The sequence below is a fragment of the Hibiscus syriacus genome, unplaced genomic scaffold (assembly GCF_006381635.1).
Source record: "Hibiscus syriacus cultivar Baekdansim isolate YM2019G1 unplaced genomic scaffold, ASM638163v2 tig00111366_pilon, whole genome shotgun sequence".
NCBI classification, from domain to species: domain Eukaryota; kingdom Viridiplantae; phylum Streptophyta; class Magnoliopsida; order Malvales; family Malvaceae; genus Hibiscus; species Hibiscus syriacus.
This window is the reverse complement of record NW_024063071.1, coordinates 618,175-638,463: the sequence shown is the minus strand read 5'-3', so window position 1 is coordinate 638,463 and position 20,289 is coordinate 618,175. Positions and strand designations below refer to the sequence as shown.

At 35.8% G+C, this 20,289-nt stretch overlaps 1 protein-coding gene across 4 annotated transcripts; it reads right to left on the bottom strand.

Annotated features, from left to right (window-relative positions):
• Positions 1–418: 418 nt before the first annotated feature.
• On the bottom strand, positions 419–20,289 carry LOC120159584 (pleiotropic drug resistance protein 1-like). 4 transcript variants are annotated; one of them, XM_039170157.1, is made up of 26 exons: positions 20,058–20,289; positions 17,495–17,513; positions 14,912–14,998; positions 14,703–14,823; positions 14,034–14,122; positions 13,871–13,955; positions 13,616–13,775; positions 13,446–13,522; positions 12,668–12,798; positions 5,318–5,334; positions 4,927–5,228; positions 4,570–4,851; positions 4,161–4,474; positions 3,880–4,040; positions 3,683–3,786; positions 3,438–3,594; positions 3,292–3,340; positions 2,985–3,135; positions 2,563–2,895; positions 2,081–2,371; positions 1,925–2,008; positions 1,690–1,820; positions 1,368–1,595; positions 1,129–1,300; positions 767–1,021; positions 419–676 (listed from the first exon to the last, which is right to left on the bottom strand). In XM_039170157.1, the coding sequence occupies exons 1-26, from the start codon at positions 20,287–20,289 to the stop codon at positions 419–421; spliced, it is 4,290 nt and encodes a 1,429-aa protein (XP_039026088.1). The 4 variants fall into 4 exon arrangements, with proteins under 4 accessions (XP_039026088.1, XP_039026087.1, XP_039026089.1 ...); XM_039170156.1 differs by lacking the exon at positions 17,495–17,513 and having other exon boundaries at positions 2,985–3,124; positions 3,218–3,340; positions 20,039–20,289; XM_039170158.1 differs by lacking the exon at positions 17,495–17,513 and having other exon boundaries at positions 2,985–3,114; positions 20,039–20,289.

The window sequence follows — 20,289 nt, the reverse complement described above, 5'->3', positions numbered from 1 at the left end:
CATAAAATTTTTGTATCAAAGATACTTTAACATAAAATTTAGATAAAGTTTCATTATCAACCATTATAAAGTCTTCAAAGCTAGAGGTTAAGTTTGAATTGCTTCAGTTTAGTTGATTATACACTTAGAGGAATTGTTAAGCATCCAAATCATAAAGAAGGCATTTAAGGCCGCTAAAATTGTTTTCCAAGCTTTCTCCTCTGCAGAGGTTTTCAATCTACCCTCTCAATATTCCTAATTTTGACCCCTCAACCAAAGGTGGTTCCACTACGAAACTTTATTTGATACTGATAATCCAACATTTGCATAATTGTGATGGGAACGAAACATACATGCACATACTTACAGCACTTGTTTCTTCTTCTCTAATATCTTAGCGTTACAGAGATGATCTGTTAAACACATAAAGAACAGAACTCTAGCGTTTCTGGAAATTAAACAACTTTATGGACACGGTGAAGATGGCTCCAAATAGTACTGTAAAACCGATAATTATAGCTGCCACACCCCCAATGAATTCATGTCTGAAACCGAAATAACTTCTCAAGTTTTGTTCAACTGTCCGACCATCTTCGAGGACATCTGGAATGTCTCCGAACTGTGAAACAACCAGACCATACATTGTCCAAGATACCGGACAAATGTAATAGTAACATCTCCACCATTTGGGAATGATCTGTGATTTAAGGAGTTGGAAAGAGTGGAGGAAAATTAGTCGTTTCGAAAATGAGTGAATATCTCAACGACTTACGAAAACGACACTTACCGGTCGTGGGATTATGAATCCAGAGAACAAATCCCATATTCCGTAGAATGCCGATGAAACTATGGCTGAAATGTGGTGGTTTGGTGTGACAGCCACTGTCATCATGCCATAGAAGGTGATGTACAGTAAGGTGAAGTACATGAAGAAGAGAAACCAGAAGAACTTGGCAGCGGTCCATTTGAACGCGATCATCGTGTACACTATAAGGCCATACACAGCAGCTTGAACGAAAATATAAGGTATCTCAATTAAGACCTGCAGTTGCCAAGTGCGAAAGTCGGTTCTAATGTATTACATCTAGCACTACTTTCTTTCCAGAGTGAAAACTCTTCATAACAAAAACAGAAAGGAGAAAAACATGCCTGGGCAATGGCATATGGCATAGCAGAATACATTCCAGCAGCTCTTTCTCTATAAAAGACTGTCCGTTCAACCGCCACCACGGGCTGCACTGATGCACCATTTTGGATACCGAGGAAAAGAACAGCAGCATACATTGAACCCATTGCATTGACCAGATCTTGCCTCTTTTCCCTGTAATTTTACAATGTGACAGTTAGATATATGAATATGATTAAAGACCAACGGTGGAGTAGCTTACGTTCTCGTCCCAAGATCCCAGAACAGTGTCCAGAACATCAATGCTATGACGGTCGTAAAAAATAATCTCACTGCAGTATAAGCAGGGTTGCGCCAATATGACCAACGCTGCTTCCATAAACAGGCTGCACACTGAGTCAAGAATGGCTGAGAGAACTGAGTGGGAAAATAGAGTTCCTTCGAACCAGGAGCAGGTTTGCTTAAATCTTTAATAAGATCCTTGTTTCTCCTGAACAAATGGCATTCATCAGTTTAAATTTAAGGTCATATATAGATCCCATGCTGAATGAAACCAAACTGATTCATGTAATGTTGATTATTACCTGTACAAGTCTGACTTTCCATATATATCAGCAAAATCAACTCCTAAAGCTAATTCCTGAGCTGTTGTGGTAACTTCCAACATCCAAGCTGCTGGATTGTAGCAATCTTTGATTTTGCTAACTCCAATTCCCTGAACAAGATGAAAGAATATCATGTCATAGATATAGTCCATATGAGCCAAGAAACGAATAAGCCGACAAACTTAGTCACTTCTGGTATTTCATTTCATCTCACCTCGAAATAATCGATAAGATGTTTAGAATGGTGTCCTAGTGGCCCCACATATATCTCTTGTCCTCCTCTCTTCATAAGGAACAGCTGCAATAGCATATTCATTTAGTTATACAATTACACTGAACTGAATTGTTTTCGAACTAACATGGTTCTCACCTCATCAAATGCTTCGAATATGTCGATACTTGGCTGATGAATGGTGCACACAACTGTTCTTCCAGTGTCCACTGTGTTCCTAACTGCTCTCATAACAATTGCAGCAGCTCTTGCATCAAGCCCTGAAGTTGGTTCATCCATGAAAATGATAGAGGGATTTGCTACAAGCTCAACCGCTATAGTAAGCCTTTTTCGCTGCTCAGTTGATAAACCATTTACACTAGGTAAACCAACTTGTGCTTGCCTCAATGGATTCAGTTCCACAAGATCCATGACTTCGTCTATGAACATCTGATAACATAGTATTAAATAAAATCAACAACTAAATTTGAGCAAAAGTATTCGTTAGGACAACAACGTGTTATTTTGTTGGCTTCTGTTGTCGGGATCATTAGGAAAATGTATTATTGCCCGAGTAAAAACTTCTTGTAGAAAAGTATAGAAAGAGACTTGAAAAGGCTTAACGTTTCATGAATGCCAACCTTTCTGGTTTCAGCACCAACTTCTTTTGGTAGTCGAAGCCAAGCAGAATAGAGCAAGGATTCATACACAGTGACATGAGGAGAGTGAATGTCATTTTGCTCACAATATCCCGATACTCGAGCAAATGTTTCTTGCTTCTTCGGGAAACCTGAAACATTGATGTTCCCCTCAATGTAACCACCAGTTTTTCTGCCAGCAAGCACATCCATCAGAGTGGTTTTACCAGCACCACTGACACCCATGAGAGCCGTGAGAACGCCTGGTCTGAAAGAACCACTAACACCCTTCAATAGCACCAATTTATCTTCATTGGCACCTTGTTCTTTTATTTCCTGTAATTTCAAACAATCCAATAAACTCTCTTTTTTGGACACATTAACTGAACAGGTATATGATATTCATACATGGAATCTTATGTTACCTGCGGCATATCAACTGAATAGATAACATCGTCAAATGCAATTGAATGTGGCTCAAACGGAAGAACCATCCCCTTTTTCTTGTTCCCGATGGTAGCCTCGGACACAGACAATGACTTGGATGAGATGCTTCTTTGAGTGTCTCTTGAACCTCTGCATTTCAGTTATATTTAGAATGTACACAATGGCTTGTACACAAAACCCAAGGATACAAAAACTAAACGAAACCTAGTACCTGATCTAGTTATACTGCTTGAGCTACTTCCATTGTTTGATAACTGAAGCTTGTCACCAACTCCATCGGTTTGCTCAATCTCTTCTGGTGTTTCTGATATTACAGCCTGATTCTTCTCGAATGCTGCATATTTATTTGCAAAAAGGTAAAAGATTAGCTCTTCCTTCTAAAGAAGCATAAATTTAAGACTTTAAGTAGGTGTCAATAAAGCTATACTCACGCTTTAGATAGGCAAGGGCCAGAGTATACAAGAAGTTGAACAATACTATGAATCCAAGCAATCCTCCTACTTCGAACCAATACCAATTCGGATCATGGAAGAAACCCCTAGATTTCAAAACTTTAATTCCCAGTGATTCATTTGAGCCCGGAAGAATCTTCAATATGAAACAAAATCTTAAATATCAGCAGATCGTTAAGAGATAAATCGAAAAATCGATAGACATTGCAAATTCGAAGCATTACTCGTCTCCACTGGTTTCCTAGGAATTCATTAACCATCAATGCATTTTGTCCATACATCATAGGCGAAATCCAGTATCCCCATATCCGCCATTTCTTTATGTCCTCTGTAACATTAAACAAAGAAAATCAAATATGAATTTTCATTTTTATCAAAATTTTGATTTTTTGGTGATATGTCCAAGACTTCTCATTCATACCTCGCGACAGGATAAAGCCACCCAATGCAAAAAGTATGAGCAAGGCAAATGCCCCGAAAGTGTTAGCAACGACCATGTTTCTACCAGCTGCACCAATAAATCGGAACAATCCCGAAACCATCTGATTAACTAAAACAAGGATGACGTACTGCTTAAACAACCTGTACCAGAAAAAAAACTTTCACCTCAATTTCGATCAGAGTTAGTAAACAAGCAATGGTACTATAAATGGTACTAGTCAAGTTCCCCTCGGAGTTTTTATCATCTATTCGTTTCTTTACCTTCCAACATTCGGATCCAATCCAATGACATAGTAGGTAAGAAATACCCATACGGAAACTTCTGCAAATGAGACAGGGATCTTGAGTATCCATGTTGGTAGAGCATAGGCCCATGTAGGAAAGAATAGGAGGTCTCTCTGCTTATAGACGGGAAGCTTAGCAATCGTCATCGAAATCTCCGCCATCCCATTAAACATGATTGTAGCCAAGCCGAAAAACAAGGCCCCCATATAGATTCCTCCCCCTACGACCGAATCGCATCTCATCTCGGTCCTCAGAAAGAGTGTCATGGTAATGAATGCCATCACTGTGAGCTGGTAGCACAAAAATAAATAAATAAATAAAGTTAAGAGTCACAGTTTAAACCTTAATAATGGTGGTACAATAATTGATTTTCATTAGTACATACTTCTATAAACTTGAAAATGTAAACGAAAGAGTTTCTCTTCATCAGAAGATATTCCCTGGATATGCAAGCTTTTAGCAACTCTTTCTTTCCAACACCATACATTTTGGTCGTCAAAGCAGCTGGATGGCTCTTTGTTTTCTCATACGGAACACCAAGTTCATCTCTGAGTTTCTTTCCCAAGTGAAATGATTGGAATGCCTTGGAGAACTCATCGGCCGTGACGAATCTGTAAGGTTGATCTTTACGTACCCAATACTGCTTTTGATCTTTCCTTGATGTAACCTGCAATGAACATAGTCGAGTTAAATGTGACAGAAGAGCAACTTTGGTCCCAATGGACAATGGATTAAAACTTACTTCTTGCAAGAAGTCGGCCACACCTTTTCTCTCCGGACATTTGAACCCCATGTATTCGAAGAAACTCAGCACATCTTCACGAGGACCGTGATATACTATCCGACCATCGGAAAGTAGAATAATGTCATCAAAAAGATCATAAGTCTCTGGAGCTGGTTGGAGAAGAGAGATGACTGCAGTTTCATCAAGGATATGTACACTTTGCTTGAGGGAGTTCACTATTTGGAAAGTTGTAGAGCTGTCCAGACCAGTAGATATCTCATCCATAAACAGTACCTTTGCAGGTCCAACCATCAGTTCACCTAATTGGATTAACATTTTTATATTTCATGGTAAGAAATTCAGGGTATTTACAGATTGAATGAATGGTTAATTTGATATCATGAATTACCTGTTGTGACACGCTTCCTGTAACACCCCAACCCGTATCCGACCCGGATACGAGTCCGACGTGTCACATTGACTTTTCAAACCTTGACTCTTAAGAAAAATCCCGGGAAATTTAAAACTTTATTTAAAACAAAATACAGACTTTATCAGAGTGCTCGTACTTAATGACTTATTACATGCCAACACTTTATACATAACCAAATACATACTTTGTCAAATATTTCTGATCTGATCTTTTAGTAGTAATACTGTCTTTGTCACTTCTATTCTTTCACTTCTCGTTTCTTGGTACCTACGTGTAAATCACTTACACGCTAAGTCATAGACTTAGTGAGACGTATAAAACATATAATATAACCATATATCATTTCATATAAATAAAAGACATACATATGCAAACACTATCAATAATCCTTTCCACTTACCATATACTCATCATATAACACATATATCACTATACCCAGAAACACACATAACATCATATAATTCATGTATGTGCATTCATATCATTGAATCATGACATATCAATATGCATGAATCTATTGTATGATAACAATATACAATCAGGTCATGCACACATGCAACTTACCTTCTTGTATCACTTTCACTTTCATTTGTCTTTCAATTTCATTGCCCATGTATATTATTGAGAATAGAGGTATGTGAGTACATTGAGGTTGTGCACTAATGCTGTCACCACAGCTCGCATAAATTCCCTCATGGGGCACCGAACATTCGTTCAGTATTCGTCCCGAAGGACCTGTCCAGAGGTTACAAAGAACCCCGGTAACTATCCAGAGGTCATAAAGATCCTCGGCAACTATCCATATGTTCCTTTCAACATAGGTAAACCCTCGACTCTTGGCATGCCAACTATACCTATAGCTCTCGTATCATATACTATGAGCATTTATTTATACATTTCGTATCACTTGTTCTTTCTCTTCTGTCACATACCACATGTATGTGTAACCATATATCTCATATCATATCACATGTATTATATACATGTATTCACGTAAATCATTTCATGTAATTCATATCACATATATCACATGTGCATATAAGCTTATAGCTTCTTTCACATATACATGTAGTCACATAGCTTTCTTTCATGTAACCATGCATGTCATGTCAAATAACATATATCATATGTTGCATTTTCACTTAAGCATATAAATCATATAACATAGCATCCATCTATTTCTATGTATTAATGCATACATGGTAATCACATAACAATTTAGAAGTTACTTCTTACCATAGTAACTCCATCACTGGCTCATCGCAAGCCAATGTTAATTCAATAAAATAAGTACAAAATAATTTGCACTCACCTTAGATTTGCTTTGATTCGATTCTAATCCTTCAATTGTTTTTGAATGGGATCACGTTCTATATCTACATAATCATTCATAGATCTATATCAGTATTATAACTAATATACTCTAATGGTTCACTCCTTAGACTAAGAAAAATGCCAATTTCATCTTTTAATGAAAGTATGCATCGATGCACTACTGATGCATCGGTGCATAAAATGCATTCGATGTTGTATTATCACTGGGATGCATCGATGCATGCCTTATGCATCGATGCACTAATTGCATTCGATGTTTCTATTTTAAAAGAGTGCATCGATGCACTACCTATGCATCGATACACCTTCAAACAAAATTCTGGGTTTTAACCTTGATGCATCGATGCACAATGAATATGCATCGATGCACTCTGCCCAGAATCCTCTTTTTGAACCCGAAAATCATTCATTTTGGATTAAATCCTTCATGTTTCATCCCCTTTTTCATTCTTAACTCTAGTACACATACTTAAAACAATCTATACTCATTTATTTCATCTTAAACCTCAAAATCCTATCTTCCATATGTAATTCAATAATTACATCAATTTTGCAACATGTTTCAAATCCAATTATATTACTTCATATCTCTTACTTAGATTGATGGCAAGTCAAATCCAACTTTCAATTCTTATTATAAACTCTATTTCAAGATTTCATTCAAGAACCACTAATCTTTAATCTTATCTATCTCTTTTATCTTTTGATTTTAGGACAACCTAAGCTTTCCATAATCTTAAGTATTACTTAAGGATCAAAACCCACTCTTAAAATCAACAAATCATCAGCTAACAAGGAATCTTACCTTTGCCTTGGAGCTTTCACGGGAGGAAAAAGAAAATGAAGAAGAAAAGAGAGAAGAGATTTCTAGAAAATCTCTCATCCTTATCCATATATATATATCATTATTTAATTCATCTCTTGGTCAAATGACCCTTTTGCCCTTTAATACCTTTTATAATTACTAACATCTTTTAGGATTTATTTCCAGATAAATCATTGAACTAATCCATTCTTCTACTTTAATCACCAAATTCTGAAACTTTATAATTTGGTCACTAACCCGGTATTGAGGATGTTACAAATCTCCCCTCATTTAAAGAAAATTCGTCCTTGAATTTTCACTGAACAAATCAATAAGAACATATCTTTTCATTCGTGTTCATATACTTTTTCCTATCTTACTTATACTTATCCCTGATTATCAATCTTCATCACATCTTAATAACTTTGATAAGCAGCTTCACTTATACAGAACCTCATTCTTTACCATCTTTTGTACTTGGTATTATTATTATTATTATTATTTTCTTCCTCAAAACTCCCTTTTGAACCTGTAAATACTTTTCTCATTGACTTCATCATATCTATATACTCCAAATACCTAACCATATTTCAAATCCATGTCATACTTGATTAATTCACTTTATTTTTTCTTCCAATCTTATTACTCTATCACCTTTACTCTTACAGCTAGTCAATAACAACTGTTCAATCTAGGGCACACGCCCTACTCAATTAATTATATATATTAATTTTTTTTACCATATTTTAATTCCACCGCATAGTAACTAAATTACTTTATCTAACTTTTCCACTTTGAAATAGTAGAGATCCTCTAACATTATCCGATTGCACATTAAATTTTTGAACACAATCCTCAACTTTTAATCTAGGTTACGACCCTTATCAACTTGATCCTATACATTCTTTTTCCATTGAAATTTCCCTTAAATATATCTTATGCGCACATAATATTATTCAACTGTTCCAAAATCAAACATTGTAACTTCCTTTGTCTTATAAATTGTTCACCGACATACTCATTCTCACACTTTTCTATTACTCTTTATATTCTCTTGAACATTCAAATCATTATCTCTTTCACTACATCACATTACATAATTAAAATATACATTGTATTCGAATCCATTTCATAATTGGCTATCATAACCTGACAATATCTTATAATTCCAATACATTTCCATCACCTAATTTTGTAAGCCATTGCTAACTCTTTCCATTTATAATGCAAATCACTTATCATATTCACTCTCTTGCTTATATACAATACTATTTACACATCTACTATTCCTTTTTACGTATCACCTCTTCAATAAATCTTTCGTATTATCATAAACTTCACTTCATTACTTTAATTCTTTCATCACCTTTTTCCTTATGCTTTTACATTCCTTTCATATCATTTATACTTTTCCTTCTTTATCTTTTTAACTTCTCAATCAATCCTTAGTTTCCGTCAAACATACAAATCCTTTAACTTAATACATTTACTATCACACTACTTTATTATTTAACTTATTTCTTTCAATCAAAACATAAACCTTCATCAAACTATCCTTATATTTATTCTTCCCCGTCAAAGTAATTCATTCACTATTTTCATCACTTATCAAACCTTCATTCGCATTTGTCCATAATAAAATTCCTTTGGTTCAAATTCAACCATTCTATTTACCTTTGTCTTATACATAACTAAACCATATCATGTCTTTCATACTCCCATGCCCTTTTATATCACATATATTTATCATTAACTCTCACTTCTTATCACATTTTCATGACTTTGGTAGTCAACTTTACTTGCACAAAACCTTATTCTTTATCATTCTTATACTTATGTTTTCTCCACTTGTTTCCAATCACCTGATTTCAATACTCATCTTATTCCTTTAAAATAATTTTCCGGCTTCAATTTTTTTTTTATAACTTCTAACAGAGCTTTTAACCCAATTCACAAAGGTTGTCTTTAACCCTGACTTGTTATCAATTAACTCCTTGTTTAATCTTTCAGGATCAAACCCTACTTCTTGAGTCTGTTGGACTCTCATCTGATTTAATTCCCTGGCAGATAATACAACTAATTCATATCAGGTTTAAAGTTGAAAACCAGAATCTCTAGCTTTCTGTGACGGTGCTTAACTCTATGAAGCACTAATTTTCTTAATCATTGGAGATTTATGTTCTTCAATCCTTCCATAACAATGGAACATTTATCAAATTCATCCTTGAACTCGGGTGTTCTCAACTCTTTTCGATACATTCATTCTATGAATTATATAAATATAAAATTAAAACACATCATAATATCATTTAACATCATAAAACATTTTCTAATCTTGTACAGGCACGCCCTGAGGTTTTTCGCTCTTCTCCCTGCCTGGCCAGGGCAGGTGAATGCGACCTTCAGTCTATTGCCTTGTGTTTCACTTTGGAAACTCTCATATTTTTCACGTGCTCATATCATTTCTTCTATCACATATCACGTGTGCATATGCTCATCCAATTCATATTATATATAACATATGTCAATTGCATATGTTCACATATCATCCATCATATCATATAAACATATATATAAATTTCATAAATCATTCTCTGGTATTCACATATCTTATTTAATATAACAAGACATCACACTCCTTACCCTATCAGATCAGAAATTTTCACTCTATATTGGCATGTACACATTTTAAAAACTCATTTGACTTCGGTTTAAGCCTAGAATCGGCTAAACCATAGCTCTGATACCATTAAATGTAACACCCCAACCCGTATCCGACCCGGATACGAGTCTGACGTGTCACATTGACTTTTCAAACCTTGACTCTAAAGAAAAATCCCGGGAAATTTAAAACTTTATTTAAAACAAAATGCAGACTTTATCAGAGTGCTCGTACTTAATGACTTATTACATGCCAACACTTTATACATAACCAAATACATACTTTGTCAAATATTTCTGATCTGATCTTTTAGTAGTGATACTGTCTTTGCCACTTCTATTCTTTCACTTCTCGTTTCTTGGTACCTACGTGTAAATCACTTACACGCTAAGTCATAGACTTAGTGAGGCATATAAAACATATAATATAACCATATATCATTTCATATAAATAAAAGACATACATATGCAAACACTATCAATAATCCTTTCCACTTACCTTATACTCATCATATAACACATATATCACTATACCCAGAAACACACATAACATCATATAATTCATGTATGTGCATTCATATCATTGAATCATGACATATCAATATGCATGAATCTATTGTATGATAACAATATACAATCAGGTCATGCACACATGCAACTTACCTTCTTGTATCACTTTCACTTTCATTTGTCTTTCAATTTCATTGCCCATGTATATTATTGAAAATAGAGGTATGTGAGTACATTGAGGTTATGCACTAATGTTGTCACCACAGCTCGTATAAATTCCCTCATGGGGCACCGAACATTCGTTCAGTATTCGTCCCGAAGGACCTATCCAGAGGTTACAAAGAACCCCGGTAACTATCCAGAGGTCATAAAGATCCTCGGCAACTATCCATATGTTCCTTTCAACATAGGTAAACCCTCGACTCTTGGCATGCCAACTATACCTATAGCTCTCGTATCATATACTATGGGCATTTATTTATACATTTTGTATCACTTGTTCTTTCTCTTCTGTCACATACCACATGTATGTGTAACCATATATCTCATATCATATCACATGTATTATATATACATGCATTCACGTAAATCATTTCATGTAATTCATATCACATATATCACATGTGCATATAAGCTTATAGCTTCTTTCACATATACATGTAGTCATATAGCTTTCTTTCATGTAACCATGCATGTCATGTCAAATAACATATATCATATGTTGCATTTTCACTTAAGCATATAAATCATATAACATAGCATCCATCTATTTCTATGTATTAATGCATACATGGTAATCACATAACAATTTAGAAGTTACTTCTTACCATAGTAACTACATCACTGGCTCATCGCAAGCCAATGTTAATTCAATAAAATAAGTACAAAATAATTTGCACTCTTCTTAGCTTTGCTTTGATTCGATTCTAATCCTTCAATTGTTTCTGAATGGGATCACGTTCTATATCTACATAATCATTCATAGATCTATATCAGTATTATAACTAATATACTCTAATGGTTCACTCCTTAGACTAAGAAAAATGCCAATTTCATCTTTCAATGAAAGTATGCATCGATGTACTACTGATGCATCGGTGCATAAAATGCATTCGATGTTGTATTATCACTGGGATGCATCGATGCATGCCTTATGCATCGATGCACTAATTGCATTCGATGTTTCTATTTTAAAAGAGTGCATCGATGCACTACCTATGCATCAATACACCTTCAAACAAAATTCTGGGTTTTAACCTTGATGCATCGATGCACAATGAATATGCATCGATGCACTCTGCCCAGAATCCTCTTTTTGAACCCGAAAATCATTCATTTTGGATTAAATCCTTCATGTTTCATCCCCTTTTTCATTCTTAACTCTAGTACACATACTTAAAACAATCTATACTCATTTATTTCATCTTAAACCTCAAAATCCTATCTTCCATATGTAATTCAATAATTACATCAATTTTGCAACATGTTTCAAATCCAATTATATTACTTCATATCTCTTACTTAGATTGATGACAAGTCAAATCCAACTTTCAATTCTTATTATAAACTCTATTTTAAGATTTCATTCAAGAACCACTAATCTTTAATCTTCTCTATCTCCTTTATCTTTTGATTTTAGGACAACCTAAGCTTTCCATAATCTTAAGTATTACCTAAGGATCAAAACCCACTCTTAAAATCAACAAATCATCAGCTAACAAGGAATCTTACCTTTACCTTGGAGCTTTCACGGGAGGAAAAAAAGAAAATGAAGAAGAAAAGAGAGAAGATATTTCTGGAAAATCTCTCATCCTTATCCATATATATATATATCATTATTTAATTCATCTCTTTGGTCAAATGACCCTTTTGCCCTTTAATACCTTTTATAATTACTAACATCTTTTAGGATTTATTTCCAGATAAATCATTGAACTAATCCATTCTTCTACTTTAATCACCAAATTCTAAAACTTTATAATTTGGTCACTAACCCGGTATTGAGGATGTTACACTTCCTCTGTCCTCCAGAGATACCCCTTAACATTTCATCTCCTACCATGGTGTCTGCACATACTTCCAGTCCTAAAACCTTTATAATATAGTCGGTGATTACATTTGCTTCCTGACCTTCTGTTGCTACTGCCTGGAATATTAGAAAAGACAAAGCAAATTGTCATGAATGTGCGGTTATATGTGGTATATGTCTAGAGTTTAGATGAACATAGCGTTCGATAGATTATGCATGAATTGTTTGCATAATTTTTGTTTATGTTCGTTTATTAAGCTAAATAAACGAGTATGAACAAAATTTGTATGTTCATTTAATAAACCAACGAGCACGAACAAAAGTGTGTTTGTTCCGTTTATGTTCACAAAAAAGTTCATTTATAAGCTTGTTTATCCAGTTTTCCTTTTCCTTTTATTTTTTAAATTTTAAATATTGGTGAAAATAGAAACTAAATTGAACATAGTGAATTATAGAGTTCAAACTGTGAAACATAAGGAACTAAAGGACTAGTGACGCAATTTCACCATTTCTAAACATATTTAGAAACATACAAAAAACATTTTGGCAAACAATAAATGAATATGAACACGAATATCTTCAAAAATAAATAAACGAACATAAACATGATATTAAAAATTTAGAGGAAGACCATTCAAACATGAATACATTCAAACAGAAAAATGAACACTGACCTTATTCGTTAAAACTCGGTTTATTTACACCCGTGTATATATATATATATGCCTAAATATTGCAATGGTACTTTAGTTCTTAGTTCTTACCTTCATGAAGACATCCATATCAGGATCAGGTTTAATGTTGGATCGTTTCTTTCTTCTTGACAACTCTTCTAACATATCTGTACCCCCCCCAAACAACAAATTTCATGCTTTGAAGGGTAAAAAGAAGCATTCTTTTGGTACAAAAATGGCTGGAAATCAATCAAACTTACCATAACGATCTCCTACCCCTTGGCATCTAGCAGAAAAGGCCAAAGTTTCCCTCACGGTCATTTCTCCAATGTGAAGGTCATGTTGACTGATATAGGCAGCTGTTCTTTGTGGCACAAACTCATCAATGCCATGCCCGTTGTAAGTCACCGTCCCCGAAAACTACAAGAGGAACTCACTCTCAAATTAGAAATCAAAATAATGAAAAATGAATTTAATTAATATCATTTGAAAGAAAAGTGAATTTTGTCAAACACCTTGAGTGCAGGATCAAGCTTCCCAGCTAAAGCCAACAAGAGAGTAGTTTTCCCAGAACTTGGAGGACCCAAAAGCAATGTCATCCTTTAATAATAAACGAGAACAACAATGATTTTAGTTTCTGGATAAAAATACAAGATTCATATATCGCCATTGTTATACCTGCCCGGTTTAATGATGCCACTGACATCATTGAGGATGGTCAGCTTTTTCTTTCTACTAGGAAGAATACCAATATGATTCAAGAATCCCTGTGATCCGAATACAAATTGAAACATGAGATATATCCTAAGAAAACAAATGGTTAAATTACACCATAGATCATTTAACTATGGGGAGATTTCAATTAAACCATCGATCTTTCAATTTTATCAATCAAACTATTTAATTGTATAAATGATATCAATCACACTACTTATCGTTAACATTTAAAGTAAAAATTAATGTGTTAGTTAATAAAATTGGTATAATTATACATTTGATTCTTAATACTTGCACGTTTTTCAATTTAATCTTAATTTTAATTTAATTTAATTTAATAATTTAAATCCTTTAATCATAATAAATATTATGATCATAAGAATGAATTTATTGAACTAAATTAAAATTAAGATCAAATTGATAAAATTTATAAATATTGAAAATTAAATATATAATAATACTAATTTTAATAATTATCATGCAAGAAGAAATAACTTAGTTAATATCATTTAAATAATTAAATAACCTGATTAATAAAATTAAAATATCAAATTAAAATTTCCTATAAAGTATTTTTTCCAAAACAAAACTATGAAGTGGTAAGAGTCTTTTCTTTTTGCAGGTTGCTACCTCAAATATACCAGTGGTGAAATTAAGAACTGTAGGCAAAGCACTGGTTCCAACAAAAGCTTGAGCTTCAATATTCAGATGTTCAAACCGGACTTCAATCGTGGGAAGATCAATGCCAACCCTGAAAAGAAAACAGGATCTTTAACTCTTTCCATTTCATTTTCCTGGTAACCAAACATGAAAAATAAAAAAGTAGGAAAATTTGATACCTAGCTATACGGTTCTTGAGCTTCAACAAGAACTTCTCATTATCTTCCTCTGTTACTTTGATCAACCTCTCCAGCAAAGCCCGCCGTGTTGAAATTATTAAAATGGTTTTCAAGTTTGGTAACCAACTTTGAAAAAATGGTTTTCAAAGTTTGGTAAATGTTTATTTGAAAAATAGTTTTTCAAAGTTTGGTAGATGTTTGTTGAAAAATGATAATGGGATAATCATAATTAATCCCTAGGCTTTAGGGTATTTACAAGATTAAGTCCTTAAGTTTCAACTATAAATACCCTAGCTCATTTAGCTTCAAAACCATCCCAAAAATCATTTCTTTCTCCCAATACTAGAGAGTTTTCTTGTGAGTAGTGAGTGTGTTGTAAACACCTGTAAATTTTTTCTCTTAGTAAAAGATCTGCAGCAGTCCGGAGACGTAAGCACAATTGGCTGAACTCCGTTATCAATTTCGGGTATTATTTTTCTGCTTTTATTTCGTATTCTCACTAATCTGACTATAGGAAAATTACTTGTTACTCGTTTATTTCCTAACAACTGGTATCAAAGCTTTTGGTTGTGAATTCTGTCAATTTTTTACGGGGTTACTATTCACGTGAATAGTGAATTTCGTGAATAGTGAAATTCGATCGGCGACACGAGTTTGTCGACGGAGGTGTTCTAATACACGGCGGTTCGCAGAAATTGTCAGAAACGATCCAAACGAAGCTATATTCGAGTGGGAGCGATGGCTGCAGACGAATGGAAGGTGAAAATTGAAAAGTTCGATGGTGCGGACTTTGGATTTTGGAAGATGCAAATTGAAGATTTTCTATACCAGAAAAATCTATATCAACCCCTCTCAGGAAAACAACCAGAGGGCATGAAGAATGAAGTCTGGGATATTCTCGACAGACAAGCCCTCGGAGTTATCCGACTGGCGTTATCCCGCAATGTTGCTTTCAACATAGCAAAGGAAAAGACCACGGCAGTTCTTATGACGACTCTCTCCAGTATGTATGAGAAGCCATCAGCCTCAAACAAAGTTCATTTTATGAGGCGATTATTTAATTTGCGGATGACGGAATGGGCATCGATGGCACAACACCTAAATGAACTCAACACAATCACAACCCAGTTGAGTTCAGTGGAAATTGAATTTGATGATGAAGTTCGAGCTTTAATTCTCTTATCATCTTTACCAGACAGTTGGAATGCTACTGTTACAGCAGTCAGCAGTTCGTCGGGAAACAACAAATTAAAATTCGACGATGTTCAGGATCTGGTACTGAGCAAAGAAATTCGACAGAGAGAATCGGGTGAAGCATCAACCTCCTCAGCCTTGCACATGGAGTCCAAAGGGAGAACTTCAAAAAGAAATTCAAATCGTGGCAGATCGAAATCCAGAAGGGGAAAATCAAGAACATGAAATAAAGATTTTACCTGTTATAATTGCGGCAAGAAGGGCCACTTCAAAAGAGATTGCCGAGCACCGAAGAAAAATATCGGCGCACAGGAATCTGCCAACATGACGGAGGAGACAGGTGATGCTATGATTTTAAGCGTCAACAGTCCGATTAAATCATGGATTTTGGATTCAGGGGCATCTTTCCACTCTACGCCATGCCAAGAAATCATGGAGAACTATGTCAGTGGTGATTTTGGGAAGGTTCATCTTGCTGATGATGAAACCTTGAAGATCGTCGGAAAAGGAGACATCCGACTAAAGCTGCCAAACCAGACCACCTGGAAGCTGACAGAAGTGAGACATATTCCTGGTCTAAAAAGAAATTTGATTTCTGTAGGACAGCTTGATGGAGAAGGATACAGTACAACCTTTTCAGGCTGTGAATGGAAGATTACCAAAGGAGCACTCGTCATTGCTCGTGGTAAGAAGACTGATACTCTCTATGTAACCTCAAATTTAGAGAATATCATTGCAGTAGCAGATGTTGATGGAAAATCAAACCTATGGCACCAAAGGCTTGGCCATATGAGCGAGAAAGGAATGAAGATACTTCTGTCAAAAGGGAAGCTGCCGGATCTAAAGAATGTAGATGTCGGACTATGCGAGGATTGCATCTTTGGCAAGCAAAAGAAAGTCAGTTTTGCAAAGATTGACAAGACACCCAAGGCAGAAAGGTTAGAATTGGTTCATATTGATGTATGGGGACCATCCCCAATTCCATCTCTTGCAGGCTCACTATATTATGTCACCTTCATCGATGATTCAACAAGGAAGGTGTGGGTTTATTTTCTGAAGAAGAAATCAGAAGTCTTCGATACCTTCAGAAAATGGAAGGCCATGGTGGAAAATGAGACTGGTTTAAAAGTCAAGCGGTTGAGGTCTGACAATGGAGGATAGTACAGAGATAGTAGATTCAGAGATTTCTGCGCAAACAATGAGATCAAGATGGAGACAACAGTTCCCATAACACCATAGCAGAATGGTATAGCAGAGCGCATGAACAGAACTCTGAATGAACGTGCCAGAAGCATGAGGATACATGCCAGATTGCCCAAATTTCTATGGGCTGAAGCTATCAACACTGCAGCTTACCTGATCAACCGTGGGCCCTCAGTTCCTTTGGATGGCAGAATACCAGAGGAAGCTTGGAGCAAGAAAGAAATAAACCTTTCACACTTAAGAGTGTTTGGTTGTATTTCTTATGTACACATAAACTCTGCTGAAAGAAGTAAACTTGATGCCAAGTCCAACAAATGCGTATTTGTTGGTTACGGTGGTGATGAGTTTGGTTACCGGTTTTGGGACTACGAAAATCAGAAGATCATTAGAAGCAGATACGTCATTTTCAATGAAAATGTGATGTACAAAGATAGGTCAACCGCAGAATCAAGTAATATCGAAGCTGAAACAAAGGAATTTGCTGAGTTCGAGGAGATTTCTGGAAATGATGTTCAGATCAGTCCTGAAGCAGTTCAAGAGGAAGAACCAGGCACACCAGAACTGAGACGCTCCTCCAGAATTCCTAAACCAACCCAACAGTATTCTCTTTCTTTGCACTACTTGTTGCTGACTGACAATGGTGAACCAGAGTGCTATGATGAAGCAATGCAAGTGGAGGATTCAGTCAAGTGGGAGTCTTCCATGAAAGATTAGATGGACTCGCTTATGTCAAATCAGACGTGGGGATTAGCTGAATTACCACCAGGCAAGAAAGCGCTCCATAACAAGTGGATTTACAGGATCAAAGAAGAGCACGATGGGAGAAAACGCTATAAAGCAAGATTGGTTGTCAAAGGTTTTCAACAAAAAGAATGTATTGATTACAATGAAATTTTCTCTCCAGTCGTGAAGCTATCTACAATCAGACTGGTGTTGAAAATTGTAGCTGCAGAGAATTTACATCTTGAGCAGTTAGATGTAAAGACACCTTTCCTTCATGGTTATTTGGAGAAAGAAATCTATATGAGGCAGCCAGAAGGCTTCATAGAGGTAGGCAAGAAAAACCTGGTATGCAGGTTGAAGAAGAGTTTGTATGGTTTAAAACAAGCTCCTAGACAGTGGTACAAGAAGTTTGATAGTTTCATGAGTAGCAGTGGTTTTACCAGATGCCAAACAGATCATTGTTGCTACATCAAGAGGTTCGAAAATAGCTTCATTATTTTATTGTTGTACGTTGATGACATGCTCGTTGCAGACTCAAACATGCAAGAGGTTATAAACTTGAAGCAAAAATTGTCAAAGCAGTTTGCTATGAAGGATCTGGGCGCTGCAAAGCAGATTCTTGGGATGAGGATCAAGAGAGACACAAAGTCGGGGACTTTGATATTATCACAGGCTGAGTACATCAACAAAGTACTCTCCAGGTTCAACATGCAAGATGCTAAACCAGTAAGTACACCTTTAGGTGTTCATTTCAGACTCTCCAAAGAACAGTCACCAAAGACGGAGGAAGAACGTGTACACATGGTGAAGGTGTCGTATGCCTCAGCAATTGGAAGTCTGATGTATGCCATGGTTTGTACCAGACCAGATATTGCTCAAGCAGTGGGAGCTGTTAGCAGGCACATGAATAATCCGGGCAAGGTACACTGGGAAGCAGTCAAATGGATCCTCAGATATCTGCGGGGTACCACAAACAAAACACTTTGTTTCAAAGGTGGAGATACGATACTGACAGGCTATGTAAATGCTGACTTAGCTGGAAATGTTGACATCAGAAGGAGCACTACAGGGTATGTCTATACTCTAGGAGGAACCACAGTGAGTTGGGTTTCTCAACTACAGAAGATAGTTGCTCTCTCCACAACTGAAGCAGAATATGTCGCTGTTACGGAAGCCAGCAAGGAGATGATTTGGCTCCAAAGTTTCTTGGAAGAGTTAGGCAAGAAACAAGAAAACAATGTCTTGTATTGCGACAGTCAAAGTGCTATACATCTAGCAAAGAATCCGTCTTTTCATTCTAGGACAAAGCACATACAATTGCGATATCATTTTATCCGGTCTCTTCTGGAAGATGGGATTTTGAAACTTGAAAAGATCAGTGGAGCTCAAAATCTGGCAGATATGTTGACAAAGAAGGTGACTACAGACAAACTGAAGTTGTGTTCAACTTCAGTTGGCATGCTAGAGTAACAAGACTAGAAAAGCTGTTGCATTGATCGAGGTGTGAAGACAGATTAAAATCAGTCTTCAAGTGGGAGATTGTTGAAATTATTAAAATGGTTTTCAAGTTTGGTAACCAACTTTGAAAAAATGGTTTTCAAAGTTTGGTAAATGTTTATTTGAAAAATAGTTTTTCAAAGTTTGGTAGATGTTTGTTGAAAAATGATAATGGGATAATCACAATTAATCCCTAGGCTTTAGGGTATTTATAAGATTAAGTCCTTAAGTTTCAACTATAAATACCCTAGCTCATTTAGCTTCAAAACCATCCCAAAAATCATTTCTTTCTCCCAATACTAGAGAGTTTTCTTGTGAGTAGTGAGTGTTTTGTAAACACCTATAAATTTTCTCTCTTAGTAAAAGATCTGCAGCAGTCCGGAGACGTAAGCACAATTGGCTGAACTCTGTTATCAATTTCGGGTATTATTTTTCTGCTTTTATTTCGTATTCTCACTAATCTGACTATAGGGAAATTACTTGTTATTCGTTTATTTCCTAACACGCCGTTGTTGCCACCCGAGGTTACGAACATCGATTTCACCGGCGCCACCGTCGGAGCCGGTCAATATGCCTTTCCTGAGACGAGAAACAGTTGGTAGTTCCTCGAGTGCAGCCCACATTAAAGCTTCTTCATCATCAACTTCACGAGAAGACCTCGAAAATGCTTCTACTTCAGTGTTTCTCCATACGGAGGAACAACCTGATCGTAAACTCCTCGCTAAATGACTAGCCGCTCGGTAAATATCGCCATCCTCCAT

What these genes read in the sequence shown, in the direction of transcription:
- LOC120159584 (XM_039170155.1), bottom strand. Translation starts at nt 20,289, where the DNA reads ATGGAGGATGGCGATATTTACCGAGCGGCTAGTCATTTAGCGAGGAGT. An exon ending in CTCAAGAACCGTATAGCTAG is followed by an intron (nt 14,824 to 14,911) that starts GTATCAAATTTT and finishes TTTTCTTTTCAG; the next exon opens with GGTTGGCATTGATCTTCCCA. An exon ending in TGCCATATGCCATTGCCCAG is followed by an intron (nt 1,022 to 1,128) that starts GCATGTTTTTCT and finishes TGGCAACTGCAG; the next exon opens with GTCTTAATTGAGATACCTTA.